At 34.5% G+C, this 22,595-nt stretch overlaps 1 protein-coding gene across 1 annotated transcript in view; it reads right to left on the bottom strand.

Annotated features, from left to right (window-relative positions):
- Positions 1 to 2,140: 2,140 nt before the first annotated feature.
- Positions 2,141 to 22,595, bottom strand: part of LOC117123446 (zinc finger CCHC domain-containing protein 14-like) — a gene marked incomplete in the record, with an annotated part of 42,672 nt that continues 22,217 nt past the window's right edge. Inside the window, 10 exon segments of the mRNA XM_033269360.1 lie at positions 2,141 to 6,865; positions 7,583 to 8,908; positions 10,498 to 10,727; positions 10,827 to 10,915; positions 11,572 to 11,746; positions 11,994 to 12,054; positions 15,273 to 15,653; positions 17,198 to 17,352; positions 18,096 to 18,171; positions 21,677 to 21,737. Of these exon segments, the coding sequence (XP_033125251.1) occupies positions 6,810 to 6,865; positions 7,583 to 8,908; positions 10,498 to 10,727; positions 10,827 to 10,915; positions 11,572 to 11,746; positions 11,994 to 12,054; positions 15,273 to 15,653; positions 17,198 to 17,352; positions 18,096 to 18,171; positions 21,677 to 21,737 (2,610 nt within the window).

The following is a 22,595-nucleotide window of genomic DNA, read 5'->3' as shown; positions in this document are numbered from 1 at the left end:
TCGAATGCATAAGCCTAAACGAAGTGTATGGGTACAGCCATGGCTCTTACGTCGTCCATATTTTAGACAGTATGAACACTTACTAGTAGAGTTAAATAGGAAAGACCCGAAGAGGCTTCAGAAACTTCCTCCAAGTGAGCAATGAATTGTTCAGTGTGTTGAAAAAAATTTTCTGACACAGAGCCACGTGATATAAACCACCACGGTCTTGATGGTATCCTGGTGTGGCATCGTATCTAATCGTCTCAGCACCGCAGCGACGTCTTGGCTTGTCGTAGGTGTTGTTGGCAGTACGAATGGACAAGACACAGTCACGACAAACGACGACAACGTTATGCCACTCACACGATGCCGCTGCGGTAGACCAAGATCTTTTTCACGGCTACGATTGAGCACGATTTTTTTTTAACATTCCAAAAAAATCGTGTTCTATCACGATGACATCATCAAGATCCAGTACGATGCAACACGATGAATTATTTTTGACCACGACATTTTCGACGACGCCATTGCGATTTTTCAAAATTGAAAAATCGTGCTCTGTCGTAGCAAAAATCGTGAATGTGGGAAAGGGCTTGATGAACTAATTATGCCTTGGTATACGTTATATCATGCATGCCACTTGAGGTGTCTTTTAATGACATGGTGTTTTAGAACTCACGGTCAAATATGAGGATCGTTAATTTCACACGATGCATAGGGGATGATGCCAAATATGAAACGCTAAAAGAGCAAATCCGTGCAACTAGTGTAAGCATGCTATCTAAATAATGCAAGCGCATAGAGGTCCCTACAATATGCGCTATACAAGTCGACAATTATTATTAATAAATGGAAATGTAAACATTGGCCTAATGCGAACGAAAGGGGAATATGAACTTAGTAATATAGCAATTAAGTAATGTATGCATCTTGGTTCACAATACAGCTATTTAAACAAATACGGTTGCGTCATCAATTTTTTAGACAACCCTTCCCCCTAGAGTGCATCTGTCACAACGTAAGCGATTCATGCATTTTGCATGAATCAAGGATCATAAAGGATCTCTTTAAAGTATAAATTGTCAAGAATATGAATTGATTACAGTTTTCGTAAGGTTGCGAAATCTCCCTAATAACGTGAACTGAACGAATATTATTTCAGCTAATTGAAATAATGGATCGCTGCGCTAAGCCCCGACCCTTGGATATAGTTGCTAAAGTCCTATAAAACGACTAACGTGAACCAATACACGTGCGTCTGTGGAATAAGCGCGTAATACTGAAAAAATGATCTTTCTTCCTCAGTAGGCGCAGATAGGTGGCGCTATGATGATATATATTGATATGGTTTCCATACGATCGCTACACGCTATCGGCGACAGATTTCGATGATGCTGATTGATCGGTCGAATCGGGGAGCCTTCCAGATTGCGTCGGGGAACACTGTAGCGACAGTGTAGAGATTCTATGTAAACCAAACTCACGGTAAGAACTATTTTAATCTCCTCATACAGTGGAAAAGCATGAATATCCATTTAGGTTTAAAATGCACTGCCTCTAATCACCCCTCAGCAAAAATAGGGTCAAATTATCATTATGTATGCACTGAAAACATGGTACTGAAAAAGGGGTAATAGTCTTTATGAATATGCTTAATTTTTGTCCACTATATGAGTAGAAGATAGTTACAACCTGTCAGCATTCACTCCTTGAAGTACAATTACTGTATTTTATATTTAAGGACAAGTAAAAAAATAAAAGTAGTTTCTCACCTTAATATCTTGAAAAAAAGAGAATGAGGGAACTTTTTTTAAAACTCCGAGATGGCAAATCCAAGATGGTTGATGGGAAACAGCTACTAATTTCTCACTTTTACCAAGTAGACACATTGAAAGCAAATAAAAGAAGGTCGAGCCATGATTCACACCATATGTATCCCCTACCACGAACGATGAGAGAGGAATTTTACTGATGTGAGTTAGCTAAATTTTCATACATTTCATAAAAATAAAAGAAATAAAAAAATTTTAAAAAAATGGTGAGGCAGAGAAAATGGATGCGTGAGGGGATGAGAAACTAATACTTTTTTTTATTTGGCCTAAAGCTGCAATTATTATCAGACACAGACAACAACAAAAGAAAACCAACAAAATGAGACTTAATATTTAAGTTTGAACTTGTTAAGCAATTGAACAATTCAATGATAAACTGATACACTGTACACTGGAGTTGAGCAGATAAAATATTTCAACCACCTTTCTAGAAATATACGACAGTGTGTGCCTATCTAGACAAGCAATGTATAAGACCTGCGTTTTTTTGTAGAAGTCGGTAAATGACCGACTTGTAAAGCTACACAATCGGACAGGAATGAACCTGTACTGCCCTCTATGTTAATGCCATTTCGCACATAACCCCCTATTCTCAAAATCTGTATTCCTATATTGGACAGTTAGTTGAATAGTAGTACTGACAACGATAATTATTATTAGGCCGTAGAGGGCACTATATGTTACACTTACGTAATTCGAACGTACTAGTCATTGCGATTCACTCACCAAAGTGAGCAGGTTCGCTTAAAACCGCGAGGCTTTGTTCAAGCCTCGAGAACAGCAGCTATACTTTAGTGTAGTTTTCAACAGCACACATTCCTTCATATTGTGTATATAAATTGCTATTGTATGTTTTTTTTTACATTTTTCTTTAACATGAACACACTTTTCTTTGTTTAAAATACTCAATTTATAATATCTACAAGGAGATTACACCTGTCATGATACCCATTCATATAATATACATACATACTTCTGATTATCCTTACTAAATAAAAACATCATTAAACTCTCTTAAATGAACATCTTACCTATAATGTAGGACATAATTAACAAATGGCATGAAACACAATAATAACAAAAACACCTAAATAAAGTTCAATTTCGGTTAATTATTCTGGTCTTCAAAAAACAAAAATCAGCTTATATAAGTTTTGGATCAAAGGTGCTATTTAGGAAATCAGATGACAAGATTAAAGAAAATTAAAAGTTTATAACTGGCGAAACATCATAAAGAATGAAATCTAATGCTAAAAGGGCAATTATCACACACTATAACACAAATTTTATAACAAAAAGAGACATAAAAACACTTAAAATTCATAAGATTTAGTACATACACTGTAGGGATTTCCTAATAGTAACTGAAGTATGGTTTTAATATACCAATAAATGAATCCATTGCAATAAAAGACATTTTAAAAGTATGCCAACAGTAACTAATCGCTAAAACATTCTTGTATAAAATACATTAACTCTTGTTTTTTTGTCAATTTGTTTTTGTAATACAAATGGTAAGATACCGATTTCTACAATGTCACGGTTGAAGATATAACAGTGAAGTTGTTAGAAAGTAATAAAAAGCATAATTTCTGTTTAGATTCGGACATCGCAATCCAATTACTTCACAAATGTTTGTCTGTTAATCGAATTTGTAATGCATGGGTGCACACAGTGGTTAGATTTCCTAATTACCTTTCACACTTGGGCTGTAAATTTTAACTTCATGAAAATAAAAACCTGCAATATTTTCCGCTGCATCCATGAATCACACACAGAAGGCATCAACGTGTAACCAATATTTTACTAGATCGGACAATTAAAATGCTTCGAATCAATGACATAATAACGTTTATCAAAAGGAATTCATTCATATTGGCAAACATTTGAAACAAATGACAAAAATCAAACAACTTCAAAATTAACATTTGATTTTGCCTACCAAACTTGTTTTTAGTTATAATTGCTTCATTTAAAACAATGTACTGAAAACACTCATACATACTATAGCTTTATATAACCCCCAAAAACAAGAATATTTGCAAACATGTTTTACATCTAACATAGAACTGATAACACAAATCAATTTCAGTATTACATATCCAGAACTGGATATTTAAGTGAGTACATTATCGGGCACAGTGGTCATAATCAAATATCTCACAGACCTGAGAAATTTCTCACAGGTTTCTGATGCAAGATTTATCATGGCAACTGTGTTTTGGACAACGCATTCAATTTGTAGTAAAGCTGGTTTAGCCTTAGGTAGCAGAAGTACACAGTTCCAGCTCCATGGCACAAATAATGAACACTTAAAGAACAAATGTACATATAGAAGGTATGCATGAAAGAAGAGATAAGTTTGAATTTCTCAATATTTATACTTTATAATGCCAGTTACTAGGTAGCAGAAGTAATGGTGCAACAGGGTTTTAGCTCCATGGCACAAATATTGTACTTTCAAATGTACAGTAAGCAATAAAAGCTGCAGTACATATCAAAATGTACTTGTTCCAATTATGGGGAAATCCAAGGTATTATTAACAGGGTGGGGGAAACACTTTTGGAATCGTATTGTATTAGCAATCTCAGCAGTCAGCACAGGGGAATGTATCCGCTTCTCAGAGACAATTAGATTAGGATTCTATTAAATTTCACCTATGTAACACCCGTTTGCACCCTTTCAGAACCCGCCCTCCCACCCCAACAAAAAAAAAAATTAAAAAAATTAAAGCCTCTTCTGGTTTTATTAATGAGATATTGTTAAATAATTAATCACAATCCAAGCTGTGTTATTGCGCATAGTATGTCTGAATCGGTTAACACATTAACACAAACCCTGCTCTCAAGAAAAGTAGTTCCCTCAACAAGTACTTTATTGTTCAGAGCAAAGGCAATTTTTGCTAAATATAACCATGTTTTAATCAAATATACATAGGGAGATTTAACATTTACTGATAACATTATATATAAATATATCTAGCAACAATACAGTATATAATATAAAGATATGTGATGAAATACAAGATCACCCATCACAAGGTGGACATAAGTAATCTTTTCAAGCCAAGAAAAAACTTCTCAAAAATAAATCTAAATATAATATCAATATCAAGTCAAACAAAAAAATAGGATTATTATTATTATTATAATGTATTAGCACCAATACAATGCAGTATTTCTACTGTTATTACAATCTGAAGCAGAATGACATATAAGAATTACATACTTGCTATATTTATATTTTGAGTCATATATGGAGTTGTCTCATATATGGAGTTGTGTTATTTACTGTACTATAGTGCTAGGAGTTACTGGTTCTTTTGTTATGCCTATGCAACAACGTATGAGATGGGTAATGATAATTAATACAATATTGCTATAATGTCAACGAATAAAAATCTTCTTTACTAAAAAAAAAAAGTTTAGTCCCAGATAAATTCTTGAGTAACAGCAAAATACTGAGTAGCTAAGTACAGCACCTTGTCTTAGGCTTATCCACTGTTAACTACAGGAAGATTCGACATATTGCCTTTAACACTAACTTTATCTTATTATATTACACCTCACAAATGCAGCAAAAAAAGCTGAGAGGAATGCGTAAACTATGATATTGGTAGTTGAAGGGCACCCATCGAATAACAACCTGGCGCCCTCAACTCTGATAGTAAATATTTGGTAATGTAATTTTGACAAAGTGCTATTTAAGATAAACAGCCGACTAATAACAGCACACGTTTATCCAGCGCGGTTGGTAATTAGTGGTCTAGTTTGGAATCGGACCATGTGAGGCGGACATGTACTGGAAAATGCCAGCATGATTGTCATCTAGTTTTTGTTTACCTCCTGTGCGGTCAGCCTATTTATGTATGGCCAGTGATTACTGTGGTTGTCTAGTTTTTGTGGTCACTTATTGCCTGGTCAATAACTGTCAAGCCTTTGGGCCAGTTACTGACCACCTGAACATATATTCTTAAAACTTTGAATCATCCAATCAGGTGTTGCACCGCATACGGTCAACATTGGATATTATCATTCGAGAGTAACTATAGCAATGCCAATGAGTTCAAGATAATGTTTTATTTTATTTTTTATTTATATTTATTTATTTACTTTTCTTTCCCTTTTGATTGTGACATATATGAGTACTGTACAAACACATTTTGCAAGTATACTCAACCAAGGTTATGCACAATAACAGAAGATGATGATGATGATGGATATGTTAATGGACAGAAAAGCAAGGAGAAAGAATTAAAAAAGAGGAACAAAATAAACAAAATGCAAAGAATGTTAAAGACAAGGTAATGTTTAAAGAAAAGTAAGACCAACAAATGCAGGATGAAAACAAATAATTTAGAATATTTCATTCCCTGACAACAAGTGGCCACATTGAATCCAAATAGTAGAGTTCTCAGTGACTATTTAAATCCTATTAACCCAGACAACCACCATAATCTATCAGTTGGCTCATTTATATTTGGTAAATATCTTTCACTCAAAAAAAAAAAATAAAATAAAAAATAAAAAGTAAAATTAAGTTCTTCAATTTTTCTCTCCAATCTCCAACGTATTGTAAAATGGCCATATAAACTCCTCATTATCATATCATGACATCGTTAAAACATTTTAGCTACATTTTGGCTCTTCAAAATACTTAATTCTACAATATAAACACTATATACATCTTTTAAAGACACAACATGCTGAAAATATCTCAATAAATTTTTAAGGCCCATATACAATGGCTTACATGCTCCGATAAAAAAAAAAAAAATAAATGCCAATTAAGGCAGGCATACCAAAAAAGAAGTGGGTTCAACAGCGTGACACTTCACGTTTTTCAGAGTACAGAAAAAAATCTTGTTACTATAGTAAATTTCTGCCCTCAAAGCACCAATATCTTCTCTTGATTTTAACTTCCACATTTTTTCTCTCCACAAGTTCTATTAGTATTTTTGAGTAGACAGTTACTTGCTGTCTCTATTACATCTACTAGCTTTTGCTTGATTCACTATGTTCAATTGGTTTAAAATTCAAGTTGTACTGGCCTGAAATCAGAAAAAACAAAACAAAAAAAAAACAAAATGAAAGAATAGAGATTAGAAAGACAACACAAGGTAGGTGATGCAGGCGTTGGGGAAAGGAAGAGTGAGGGGAGTCGATTTTTATATATGAGAAAATCAGAAATTAGTTGGTAATTTTGATACAAATAGTAATCACTAACCCTGTACAAATCAGTGTTAATTTTGATTCAGGTTATAACCTCATTAAAATGTTTAAAAATAACCAAATATTTATTATAATAGTCAAAGATTTTACATATTATTCCCCAATTCAATAGCTGCCTTATCAATTAAACCTATTTGTGTTCTACAAAGGATATCTTAATCATTCTGATTTTTTGTTGCTGTTGTAGCCTAGCAGTCAAATAGATAATCCATTAATATGACAGGCAAAGACGTGGGGCAGGGGTACTCACTTTTCCCACCTAGCAGAGGCTAAACAACCCCTCAAATGTGAAATTTCAGTCATTGTAGAGTCTAAAATGGCTGAAGCTCCCAAGCATTCAGGGAGTGTAGCCCTGACCACGATAATAGGGAAGAGAACATCCCCAGCCCTTCCCATTCAAACTATAGGTTCCCGATTGGTCCTGCACTCCTAGGGAATCACCTCTGGGGGAAGTAAGCAACTACCTTCCAGCAAGATGTGACACCATCAATGTTTACTCTGCTGAATCAACTAAACAGAAATATTGCGATACTTACTCTGTTGAGTTATTGTCTGCATGCATTGTTCTCGACATTCTGTGGCCTTATGACCCGGCAAGCCGCAGTTGTAGCAGGTCATCTTTTTACTGACCATTCCCGGATTTCCTAAATGGCCATGATGCGTAGGTCCTGGCCTGTGTCCAATACCCATGCCTACATACATGTGACCATGCTGATGCATAATTCCATAATGTCCATTCCCGTATGCGGCAAGCTCGCCGGCTAGGTTGTTTTGGAATGGTGGTGGAGGAACGTTAGCGTACCGTGGACTGCTCGGTATTCCCTGATTGATCAAACTGTTGGGCTGCATAATGCCGCCTTGGTGATAATAGTTACTGAAATTCTGATAAGCAATAGCACCTTGGGGTACGTAACTATTATATGGAACGTGTAGATTACTGTGCGGAGGGGCATTACCGCACGGTATGCTAGAGTTACACGTTGTGCAGGCAAGCAATGAGTTCGTACCATACGTGGTGTGATTGTTATTGTAGGTAATTCCCAAAGTACTTTCGTTAGTGTATGTGCTGTTATTGCCGAGCGCCAGTACAGGCGCAGTGGTAGTTGAAAATGTTACTGTGGTCGGTGCAATATAAGTTTCAGAGCTTACTCTTGTCTGATGTTGGCTACTGGATGGGTATATACTTTGCGAGGAAGGCGAATACATTGTCCTAGCAACACTGTAAGGCGTATGTTCAACAGGGACTTTTGAACCAACAATACCTGTGCCTACCTGCGGCATTTCTCCAGTACGTCCACATGGAGAGGCAAGCGAAAGCGGTACATTACCAAATGTAATATCTACTCTGTTACCTGGACTGGAGTTTGTTACGCAACCACGATTCATTGCTTCCGTATAGCATGGATATCGTAAGTCTTGTCCAGGCTGTTCCACAACCAACGGTGCAGGATTTAAACGATATTCCAGGCTTGAACTATACACTGGCAATTTGTTTTTATTAGGTTTTCCGGATGCACAATCAACACTGTTTCTAGATTCTGGCAAATTGCTAAATGTCTGGCCTTGTCCAGTGTTCATTTCTAAAGAAGCATCGGGTATCAGAGGAAGTGAACCGGGCATGTTAAGCTTGACCGTGTGGTCGTCAAAAACCGGAGCATCTGTCCGTTTAGTATTCAAGGTGGGTTGTGATAGGTGTACAGGACTAAGCTGCGGACTTGCCGCTGCTACGCAATTGCTATTGAGTACAGGTGTGTGGAGAGTTGCTATATTGCTGCTACTACTGCTGCTGGTAGGAAGGACACATGTAGCGCTACTGGAAGCCATCTTGGTTTCGGGTATTGAATTCTCACTTCCTTCAGAATCTGGAGAGGAGAAAAAAATCTTAATCATACACGTAAAGAATGAAATCAATACATGAATGAAGAAGCAATAGAGTGGGCAATGCTGGGACCAGCTAAATTGGGTGCAGGGTCGTATCCAGTATTACTATTGGGGTGAATATGGACCAAATACAACATGTGGTTACCTAGAATTCTGGTAGGTCAAATGAAATTACCAAAACCAAGAACTGACTATAAGAAAAGAAGCTTATAATATAGGGGTGCAAAAATCTGGAATGATATTAGTGAAGACCTCTAAAATGCTATTAATGTCAATTTATTTAAAAAAATGTTTATTGCTACCATGTAAACACAATTTTTGTTCATCCTTGTGATATTGTATTTTTGTATATTAGCTTCTGATTTTTAGTTTAGTTTTTTATTTCTGTTAGTACCTTTTTGTAATTATTTTTATGTAGATGGGTGACAGGAATTTTGAAACCTGGATGTTTCATGACGCTATACTGCAGGTGCATCGCAATCTGGACATTTTGTAACCAAGGCATTTCAAATCTCAAAGTGTCCAGGTTGCGAAGTACCAGTAGTGGAGTTGCTGGGGGTCTGGGTTACAGAATGTCGACATTTCCATATTGAATAATTGTATCAATTGTATTTTTGGTTTTCTTAAAGTTGTTCAATTAACAAAATGGTATGTTATTTCAATTTGTTTACTTTTTTTGCTTCTCCTACACGGACTTGTAGAACAACAACTCTAGTTGAAACAAGTTTTTCTGTGTTAAAATAAAGCTTATTATTATTACTATTACTTTATTATTATAGGCTTGGTATCTCAAGACCAGCATACTGTTGTTAATTGTTAAACTGAGTAATAAGCATAAGAATGTAGCAGTATTGTATACGTCAGTACAGAGAAGCCCTAAAACTCATAACTCTGGCAATAGTAAGTCAATTCTAGTAACTGACCCATCATTATAATGTAGAGAATAAGAATATATTATAAAGTTAATTTTCATTTTTTCCCTGGTGCTGGTTTATAGGATGCAAGCTTAAAATATTAATACTGTATTGCAGAATTACATTTTCCTAATGATTAATATCTAGTTAAAATGTAAATAGTTTATATTTTATTTATTTAGTGGAGTTGAATAGCTTGGTGGTTAAGATGCTTGCCTTCCAATCCCAGGGTCATGGGTTCAATTCCTGTCAGTTGCAGGATTTTTTTCTCACAACCAAAACAACTCCACTCCCTAAACCTCATATTGAGATTTAGTTTGTGTAAAGCATCATGTGTGTATGTTTGTCTTGTGTGTCGTGGACTGTTTTATGTGTACTGGGCCCTGAGAACAGTAATTTGTTACTGAAGAGGAAACCCAGTATAAATAACAAATAAATAAAATAAATAAATAAATCTATTTTTAATATTTATTACAGAAAATAACAATCTGTACATAGGGTAAATTTTCACCTGTCTTAAAATATTTTTACTCAATTTTTTTTTTTTTTTTTTGTGGGGAGGGGGGAGGCTAAGCACCCATTACACTCGTCCTAGATATAAGACTGCGGTGCCAATACAAGGACCCAAAGATATAGTTAAACAAATCAGTTGTTACCCCGTTCATTTTCATCTGAACTTGAAGACAAAGGACTTGACGCATCCGAACTAGCAGTTTCACTTGTATGCCTAACAGGTAACGAGAGTCCATGCGGTGGTAGTCTATTATCTGAATGATAAAGTCCATGATTGACAGGGCCATAATATATCCTATTAGGACTGCCAGCTACTGGATAATACGGAGGCATACTTGCTGCAAGACCATTCAGTTCCGAAAATCCATTTTTCCTGAGAGGATACAATTAATTCAATACAAAATAATTTGTTAACTTTCGCTGTTATTTGAAAATATTTACAAGCAGACAGTTTCATTATGAACACCTTTACCTTAATTGTTCTAGTTGTGTCTTGATACGACCTTTGGCCCCAGTCACAATTTCCCACGAATCAATTTCCTGTTCACTTAACTTCAATACCTATAAATATTATAATATTATTGAAATCATATTAATGTTCACAAAAAACAAAATTTTAAACATAAATTAAGAAATATGAGGTAAGAGGTGGATACAAATCATAAATGGATGGAATGCTAAGGCCATATTAAAATATCTTTTTTTCTACACACTTCATTTTTTCTGCTGCCTCAGTTATACTTTTCATGGAAAACAATTTTACTTGAGATTGCGACTTCTTGGAACAAGAAGACTACAAAACAACTTTATAACACAATAAAATGAGTATCATTTTATTTGCAACATAAAGAAATTATATTAAAAACTACTGAATTATGTAGCAGATATGAAATTATATGCCAAACTTATACAACATAGTGGCACAGGGGATCCCCCAAAAAAAATACAGTACTCATGCATCACTTGCTCCCCAAAAACCAGTCAATTAGTTAAAAATTGCCTCAAATCACCTTATTAGCGAGCTACCTCCCTGTCACCTAATCGTCGAGTCCCTTCCCCACTTCACCTTCGTCCCTCCCATTAGTCTCACCCATTTCATGACTCCTACATATGCCACTACATGTTGGGGGAGGGGGAGGGTTGGTTCTCTGTCTTTATATCATAGTCATAATTGTTAACATATTTCTTCAACAGCGCCCTCTCTAATGTGTACTTACTTGCTCTACAGTCATGCCTTGGAAAAGAGCGTTATACTTGTGTAGCCTTTGCTTCTTGAGCCACTCTTGGATGAGTGGCGCTACCATATCGCTCGCTACAGTGGCAGGGTAAGGCATCACTTGTAACTGTGTGCCATATAGCACATGAGACGATATTGCTTGATTGTAGGCTGGCCTAAAAATTAACAGAAAATCATATAAATATCAAATTTCTGTAACATGCAGCAATACACTATTTATTTACATCACGACAATCATATAATTATCCGCTTACCACTGACGATGAGTGTGGTGGTGGTCAGCTGATAATTATATGAGCATTCTGAAGATATAATGAAGATATTAATGATGATGATGATAATGTTGAGATTGATTATAATCGTAATGAAGACAGATTGATAAATGAGACGGCGTGTACTTACCATGCTTGTCTTGAGTGAGTCTTGGAATTTAAAACTCTTGGAGACGTAACAATTATTCCATCTAAATAGAAGGAGAAAAAAAAACATGTTCTCATATTAATTCAACTTCGTTACCCTCATTGATATGACCACCATTACTATTATCATTGCCACTACCCCACCATACCGCCATCATCATCATTACCACCATTACAACCAATGTAAGATGCATATGAGCCAATAATATAAATGTTGGGATATATTAACTAATAAATTAGATAAATTAATTTACTTTTTAAATGTGTATTTATGCTTTGTGAACCATAAAATGCTACTAGGTGCATAAATGTAGTCTTATTAGGAGGTTTAGAGAGTGGAGCTGTTTTTATTGTTGGGACTGAAAAGCAGGCATCTTAACCACCAAGATACATCTATTATTATTATTATTATTATTAATACTTCATATTTATTATCATTATTTAATAATATTTTATTAATATATTATTTAAACCACAAATTAAATATTAAGTAATCGCTTCCTTGGATGAATTATGTATGTGGTTACTAATATATGGTTATTAATATTTCATTCTACTGCAAGTGATAGATGAATCTAAAAGCTAAAAATAGCTCCTAAAAAGAGCTGGCACTTCCTAATATGTCTTCAAGGCATGGAAATAAACAGCTTGGCATAAAATAACTAACACATTTATTGATGACTTATTAAAATATGTATAAAATCCTAACATCTAACAACTTTAGATGGTTATAAGTAAAGAAACACAATATTATTGACTACCTATTAAAGTTGCTAATATCCTAAACATAATCAACTAAGGTGGTTAAAAATAGTAGTAAAAGTAGTGTAGGCATATTGTAGACATTATTAATAGCCTTGATATAAACTACCTATGTTAGTAAAATTTAGTAAACCATTTCCGATAAACATTAGTAACTTGGGTGGTCATAAGCCAGAGATTAAATATGAAGCAGCAATTTGAGATGAAAGAATTCTATTTAGATAAATCTATGTATGCAGAGAATGTAGAACGCCAGGTAGGACAGTCACGTGTGAGTGATTCCGTTCTAGCGTCGCGTTGTCGCACAAATCCAAAGCTCCCTAGTATATGCACTTTCTGCCCTCGGTTCAAGTTCAACCATCCCCATCTCCCACAAATTTGATCAGATTTTATTTTCAGGGGACAGGGAGCCCTGAGTTTATACTTGAGTAGCTACGGTACTTACTAGCTGGAGTGTTTGTATCTGGTAATATGAGCGCCTCATCGGGGATTACGCCTGGCAGTACTGGTTGACTCCCTGGGGTAGGGGCACTGGATGGGCTGAAGAATGACACCACATGTTGACATTGTAAAATGTGTTGTGGAAGAGTACTGAGTTGTCTGAAAGAAAAGAGACAAAAGTCACAAAAATAATGGTGGGCTTAAAATAATTATTTAATATATCACTATTTTATGTAAATGACTTTTTTTTCAGACCAAAAACTTGGTTGTCTAGACTGCAATTGAAATACACTTACAGATTTTCAATAAATTAGATTACAAATGCGCATATTGTTGAGATCTGTAAGTACTTGACAGATGAGATAAACAACAGTGTTCAAAATGAAATCTAGCCCTAAAAATTAAACATAATTCTTAATGTAAGCATGAGATGTGTATAAGAGACAGATATTAACTAATAAATTAGATTTTAAATTAATTTACTTTTTAAATGTGTATTTATGCTTTGTGAACCATAAAATGCTACTAGGTGCATATGACATCTATAAGCGATTAAGGTGCATAAATGTAGTCTTATTAGGAGGTTTAGAGAGTGGAGCTGTTTTTATTGTTGGGACTGAAAAGCAGGCATCTTAACCACCAAGATACATCTATTATTATTATTATTATTATTATTAATACTTCATATTTATTATCATTATTTAATAATATTTCCAGTCTGCTTTTTGTATTGCGTTAAATCTCATTCATTTAAACCACAAATTAAATATCAAGTAATCGCTTCCTTGGATGAATTATGTATGTGGTTACTAATATATGGTTATTAATATTTCATTCTACTGTAAGTGATAGATGAATCTAAAAGCTAAAAATAGCTCCTAAAAAGAGCTGGCACTTCCTAAAGCTCTATCCACACTATCAAATTTTCTGTGACAAAAAAAATTGACATGCCCATATATGGTAATGCTATGCCTATATATGGTCATGGTGTGATGTCATCATGCCTATATATGGGCATATCACACTTTTTTGTCACACAGAATTTGATAGTGTAGACAGAGCTTTATATGTCTTCAAGGCATGAAAATAAACAGCTTGGCATAAAATAACTAACACATTTATTGATGACTTATTAAAATATGTATAAAATCCTAACATCTAACAACTTTAGATGGTTATAAGTAAAGAAACACAATATTATTGACTAGCTATTAAAGTTGCTAATATCCTAAACATAATCAACTAAGGTGGTTAAAAATAGTAGTAAAAGTAGTGTAGGCATACTGCAGACATTATTAATAGCCTTGATATAAACTACCTATGTTAGTAAAATTTCATAAACCATTTCCGATAAACATTAGTAACTTGGGTGGTCATAAGCCAGAGATTAAATATGAAGCAGCAATTTGAGATGAAAGAATTCTATTTAGATAAAGAGGAGTCCTGTGTCAACTAGTTCAATAATAATATAATCACCAGTTTCATATAACATCATAACGATTCTAAAAGCTTTCATTACCTACACAATACAATATTTGCATAATCTCATAAGTGCCCTTCATAAATAAAATCTCAATAATGCAATTCTAATCTTTGCTATCATTTATGGCAATGAAAATTGAATACTAAATCCATGTAAGCCTTCCATCAGACTTTTGATATTTCTAATGTAGGGTTAAGCAGTCATACATTTGTTTGTCTGTACGTTTCAGTAGAAGGTGTTTGATCAAACTGTTATTGAGGGTATATGCTCTGTCCTGTTGTAGAAACTGTTGTATGCCCATATATAGTCATAATGTGCCTATATATGGTCATGATGTGATGTCATCAGGACCATAATATAATCCCTGTCTAGGCTACCAAATTTTATTTGACAAAAACATGTGACATGCCTAATTATCGTCATGATGACATCACATCACGACCATATATAGGCACATCATGACCATATAAGGGCATACAGCAGTAATTAGTGTATTTATTTGTCAGAAAAATATTTTACGAAACAATGCCATCATTGTCCAGTGTATATGAAGATGTACATTAGGATTATATCTACCTCGCCTATTCTGTACTCTTTGGTTGTCGTAACTACCCTGTGGGCAAATTGGTTGAATGTGATGTGGATTGGCGGGGATGTTGGTGGCGTGTATCGACGGCGATGTCACTGTAGTTGAGTACACCATCTTGCTACTATTTTCTATGGACGTCACCAATGTATCGTTGGGTATGTGATAACCAGGAGCAAGTTCTACATTGACGTCCGAATCTTTGTGGCAAGCTGGTGGGGTAGCGAATTGGCAAGCGTCTGGGGCGTAATCCTCATTTGGTTGGTCATTGGACCGTAAACATTCAGCCGGTTCATTGAGATCATTAGCTACATGATCAAGTGTGCCGCTATGTAGCTGGTCACACACTACCTGCTGCTTATAATCTACATCTGAAACAAGTTTGAAAAAATGACAATAAATTTTATAGAAGCACATAACTATATCTCAACCAATCGAAGACATAAAAGGAATCAACTGCGGGCCTATGAGTTTGTGAGAAAGCCATATATTGTGGGTAAAGTCAAATGTTTTAGAGAGATGTCTGAAGTGGTAGAACCAATGGGGGATAGGCTGGGAACCAGGGCCGGTGTCAAGGACAATAGAATGCTTTCGATTAAGAATTCATTCATGCATGGATGTTGTCGCGTGTGTCCATCATTTTACTTTAAATCAATTTTGATTTTTTATGGCATGTAAGCGGATATGTCACAAACATGAAAGACTGACGCACCAATGTTTAATACAGTACAGTCCTCGTTCAGGCCTGAACGCAAATTTTGCCGACAACTGTTCCAAATTTCAAAAGAAAACGTAGCGCAAAATGTTTAGACATGTGCAGTGAAATTAATGTGACATCATAAAGTGACATCATAAATGTTCTACGTCTTTTCAAATCTAAGGCTTCCTATTGGCGTCTCACCCTAACTCAAGTCCTGGTTTCACCACTGGATGTCTGCCCTGGCTTCTTACTTTCATACATAATGTGTAATGTGAGAGATATACTGTAGATAAGAATATCTTTAAAAGAAGTGCATCAACTAAACAGTAGGTCGCTACTGGGATTTAGTTGCAGGCTTTTTAACCTGAAATGTAATCAATACTAAAATTATAATAAGAAAATCTATTGGTAGTAAGCATCCTTTACTGTCAGGTAACACATATGTAAAACAGTAAGAATGCTACCTGTAGCACTGTCAATTCTGCTTGACGTTGTTTACATTTAACAGGCTGGTTTTTTTTTGTGAAATCAATTAATGAATATTTTTTAATTTTAACAAATTCGAAGAAGATGTAATATATGAAAATCAGAGGATCCACTGTTTAGTTTCAAACAACAGGGCAGTTAAATTCCCAAAAAATTATGTTCTTTTTGTAAAACCCATGTTATATACTTGGATATCATAACAAAATTTGACTGTTTTTTTTTTACATTGCGACAATACTACCTTTCCTTATCTATGTTTTTGCGACACACTGCGGGCAATGTTTACAGTAGTACAGCACTGTAAGTAAACATGACATTCGTAAAGCTAGGCAAAAATTCAATCTGAACAAATTCTCGCTCCCTCCCTATTGCTGGAGCATTATTAGGGAGCTTTCGATTGCACGACGACGGTAGGACGTAGAACGTAACAACGTCACTCAAAATCATCTGCACATGCAAGAACGTTAGAGTCACCTCGCCGAATAGATTCTGGAACGCAATTTGGCCAAATCTATGTATGCAGAGAATGTAGAACGCCAGGTAGGACAGTCACGTGTGAGTGATTCCGTTCTAGCGTCGCGTTGTCGCACAAATCCAAAGCTCCCTAGTATATGCACTTTCTGCCCTCGGTTCAAGTTCAACCATCCCCATCTCCCACAAATTTGATCAGATTTTATTTTCAGGGGACAGGGAGCCCTGAGTTTATACTTGAGTAGCTACGGTACTTACTAGCTGGAGTGTTTGTATCTGGTAATATGAGCGCCTCATCGGGGATTACGCCTGGCAGTACTGGTTGACTCCCTGGGGTAGGGGCACTGGATGGGCTGAAGAATGACACCACATGTTGACATTGTAAAATGTGTTGTGGAAGAGTACTGAGTTGTCTGAAAGAAAAGAGACAAAAGTCACAAAAATAATGGTGGGCTTAAAATAATTATTTAATATATCACTATTTTATGTAAATGACTTTTTTTTCAGACCAAAAACTTGGTTGTCTAGACTGCAATTGAAATACACTTACAGATTTTCAATAAATTAGATTACAAATGCGCATATTGTTGAGATCTGTAAGTACTTGACAGATGAGATAAACAACAGTGTTCAAAATGAAATCTAGCCCTAAAAATTAAACATAATTCTTAATGTAAGCATGGCTGATGGCTGACAATGTATTTATGTCTGCGTAGACAGACTGATTGATTTGGAACTTTCAGACACTGGTAATTTAAAATGATAGTATAAGTTTTAGGAGACATTTTGACTCGTAAGGTAATATTTGGCTGAAGCATTAAGTGATATAACATTTTAATGTATCACTAGGGAAGGGTTAATAACCCATATCTAATTTAATATTATCTATACTTAGTATGCACTAAACTAGGCATGAAATATTACTGTCGTGTTAATAATGGTGGAACACAAAAAATATTTACTCAAATGTTGATGATTTACCGCATTCTTTTTTTCACAATAATCATTTTCCAATTAGTGATTAGGCTTGCTCTGGGCAATCATAGGCCTTAATGTATTTAGTTATGCTTGATAATTAGTTATATTTTTTAGTTTAATTGTACTTTGTTTATAAATCCACTGTTGGAATTAAGTGAATGTAATTTTACCACTTTACCTCACATACTCCTCGATGTCTGGCAGCGTTTTCTCTGCCAGCTCTCCTTTGTGTGCTGTACTTGAGATACGCTTACCTAAAAATTTACAAAGATGAAAATGACACCAAAAAAAATTTAAATTACAATTACAAAAAAAAATCTCAATTCCTGTAAAGATTATGAAGTCTATAGTAGGATAAAGAAATTATAGAAATATAATCAGGCTGAGCTTTCTATCTTGTGATTGGCTGTAATATTGCATAAGAGCACTTCTCGATCAAGTTCACTAGCCAACCAAAAAAAAAAGGTAACTGAAGATTTATGTACTACACAATAAGATATAGATTTAACACATTATAAACAAAAGGTCACCTAGAATCGCTGAGAATAAACTTAAACATTATTATGTACTATAGAAAACTTAATGTGTACAGTCAACTAATAACATGAACTGAATGGTGTCAATTGTCTAGCAAATTTGTAAGACTCCCTGAGTAGAGACATATTTGGGGATTGAGGTCATAATTTTATTGGAACATATTAGTTGTTGACACCAGTGTGTCAATACTACTTCAGAGGGGGCATGCTGGGTGAATTCACAAGGTTAATGTTTCTAGAAGCATTCTTTGCCACAAGGTCAAGACTACTTAGTAAACAAACACCTACTACTAAACCAAAAGAGTATAAAATTATATTACTACTATTTCTATTTAAAAACAAAAACATTGTCATTTTAATACAGTGTATATAGCAAGATTATTCTTTTAAGATAAATGCTCTCTTTCTTTCCATGTGAATGTTTATTATCTTCTTTGAATGAAAAATTATTTAAAATATTAAGTAATTATATATATTGATCAATGGTTTAGTTTACCCTAAATATTTGTTATAAAAATATGTTTTTGACTAATTTTTAATAAATCTAACTTAGTCCTAAGCCAAATCTATAACTAATTATACTGCTGTTTATGTTTATGAGAATAACAATCTGTAAAACCCAAACAATTTAAAAACTGAAATTTTAAACAATACTCTCCGCAAACAAAATAAACTAATTATGTTTATAGATATACTATAATTGAATATGATAAAGGAAATGCTTTCTATTAAGCTAACACAAACTTGATGATAAAAGGATCAAGTTAAACCGAATGAAAGCAAGCGATAAAAAAGCAAAATGCTGTTCTGGTGTTAAGCATTCACCTGGTTATTTCAAATTAAACAAATGGATCAAGTAATTACAAGAAAAAGACGGATATAAATAAATGTCAAGAAGTCAAGAAATATTACCACACCATTTGGCATCAAATACAGAAGAAAACAAATTACTTATTCATGACTGAGACACAAATCAAAGTAAATGCAAAAAAGAAATTAAGTTCCTATCTCTAATATGTGCAGGGTTGCAAATGTAGAAAACTAAGGGTGAATGGTAGACATTTTAAATGGGTAGGTGATAACATTGTTAAACCCTAAATAATAAGAGTAGATTTTAATAATGGGATTAATAAAGGTGGGTTAAGGCCCATGAAATTAGCTTTAGACTGGGTGGAAAGCTTCAAAGCTAGGTGGCCCCGCCCACCATAACTACATCCTTATATGCGATATCACAGTTATCCATGTGAAGAATTATAATGAACTCAAGCTGAAGCCATTAATGATTATGGTAATGATGATTATGATGATGTGATGATGATGATGGTGATGTGATGATTATGACGATGATGATGATGATGATACCGATCATACTGTACAGAGCAGCAAGTAGTATCTCAGGAAAAAGTATGTGTAGTAAACTAAACCGCCTGTTACATTTAATGATTGAAATACATCATGAACTGGCCATAAAATGTTCTATAATTAGAAAACCTGAGGTATGGTCGAACATAAATAAAGGCTAATAAATCACTAGAGAAATGCAACCTGTATCTGATATAATTTGGAATAATCTTGTTAATGAAGTACAATCATTATGTTATTATAGGTTATGGTCTGATGCAGTCCAGATAATTTGCTATGGTGTATGTACACACGTAATGTGTTGTATAGCAAGTAAAACATGTGTGGTACTGTACATGTTACACATTTGGTGTGGTGCGTGTTACATCTGTGGTGCGTGTACACTCACTGACGTAGTGCGTGTACATATCTGAAATTTACATGTAAATACCTGATATGGTATGTGTACAGTACACACTTGATGCTATAAGTCAAAATATCTCATGTTGTATGTGTACACATCCAAAGTGGTGTGCACATATCTGATGTGGTGGTACATGTGTGTGTACCTGTACACGTTTGTGTACTGTACACACCTGATGTGGTAAGTCAAAATATCTGATGTTGTATGTGTCCACATCTGATGTTGTATGCATACACAGCTGATGTGGTACGGTACATACACACATATAACAATGTGATCCAGTACTTACACATCTAATGTGTTGCAGTACATCTACTCATCTGATGTAGTGCAGTGCACGTACACATCTCATATGCTACATGTACCGTACACCTAATGCATTGCTTGTACACATCTGATGTGGCGCTGTATTGTACATGTACACATGTAACAGTGTGATGCAGTAGCTGTAAACATCTGATGTGTTGCAGTATATCTACTCATCTGATGTAGTGCAGTGCATGTACACATTTCATATGCTACATGTATACCTAATGCATTACTTGTACACATTTGATGTGTTACACTATTGTACATGTACACATATAACAATGTGATGCAGTAGCTATAAACATCTGATGTGTTGCAATAGAGTATATCTACTCATCTGATGTAGTGCAGTGCATGTACACATTTCATATGCTACATGTATACCTAATTCATTACTTGTAAACAATTGATGTGTTACAGTATTGTACATGTACACATATAACAATGTGATGCAGTAGCTGTAAACATCTGATGTGTTGCAGTACATCTGCTCATCTGATGTAGTGCAGTGCATGTACACATTTCATATGCTACATATACACCTAATGCATTGCTTGTACACATCTGATGAGGCGCTGTATTGTACATGTACACATATAACAATGTGATGCAGTAGCTGTAAACATCTGATGTGTTGCAGTATATCTGCTCATCTGATGTAATGCAGTACATGTACACATTTCATATGCTACATATACACCTAATGCATTGCTTGTACACATCTGATGTGGCGCATTATTGTACATGTACACATGTAACAATGTGATGCAGTAGCTGTAAACATCTGATGTGTTGCAGTACATCTGCTCATCTGATGTAGTGCAGTACATGTACATATTTCATATGCTACATGTACACCTAATGCATTGCTTGTACACATCTAATGTGGTACAATACTGTATGTACACATGTAGCAATGTGATGCAGTAAATGTACAAATCTGATGTGTTGCAGTACATCTACTCATCTGATGTAGTGCAGCACACATCTCATGCTACATGTACACATCTCATGCTACATGTACACATCTCATGCTACATGTACACCTGATGTGTTGCTTAAATACACATCCGCTACGTCTGATAAAGTGCGTCACACACTGCAAATAATCAAGCACAACAATTTCACACACAATGCAATTGATCCTACCTCCAAGGTACGGCATCATTGATTTATGTTCGCCAGCTTGCTCTGGAAACAGATTCAATAACTAGATTCAAACAACAAGAGAAAATAGATTAAATGACTTTTCATCAAAATGAGGCAAATTATTATCAACAAAAACAGAAAACCAATCTAATAAAAGACAAGCTTCAATGAAATACTTTGAAAAATAGTCAAGAACCGAGGATTTATTAGAACAGTTTAAATCTATTCTTATTAAAACAAAATTAATGATAATTAATGCTCTATCTACACAATGAAATTTTATTTGACAAATAAATGTGATATGCCCATATTTGGGTACAATGATGTCACCATGCCCATATATGGGTAAATTACACAAATTTGCCAGATAGAACATAATTTATATTCAAAGAGTTACATCTTGAAATTTAAATTCCAAAATATTATGTATCAAAATAATTATATTGTATTTTGTACACAATTGTATTACTCATAATCAGCAATAAAAATTAACATGATTAACACTAATAATTACAATGTTAATAAACACTAAAAATGATGGATTGATTAATTGAAGCGCGTGTCATTATGATTATAGGTATACATTATGATTATTACTCATCATAATCAGTAATAAATAACATAATTAGCACTAATAATTAAAATGTTAATAAACACTAAAAATGATGGACTTATTAATTTAAGCACATGTCATTTTTATGTATAGGTATATTATTACTCATAATCAGTAATAATTAGCATAATTAGCACTAATAATTAAAATGTGAAACACTAAAAATGATGGACTGAATAACTAAAGCGTGTGTCATTATGATATATACAGTAGGTGTACATTATTACTCATAATCAATAATAATTAACATAATTAGCACAAATAATTAAAATGTCACAATTAACAGCTTAAAAATATTGATAGATT

Source organism: Anneissia japonica, unplaced genomic scaffold (genome assembly GCF_011630105.1).
Source record: "Anneissia japonica isolate Jap-2015-1 unplaced genomic scaffold, ASM1163010v1 scaffold287717_len1600092_cov198, whole genome shotgun sequence".
NCBI lineage: Eukaryota > Metazoa > Echinodermata > Crinoidea > Comatulida > Comatulidae > Anneissia > Anneissia japonica.
Note: the sequence above shows the minus strand (reverse complement) of the source record. Positions and strands in the feature narration are given on the sequence as shown.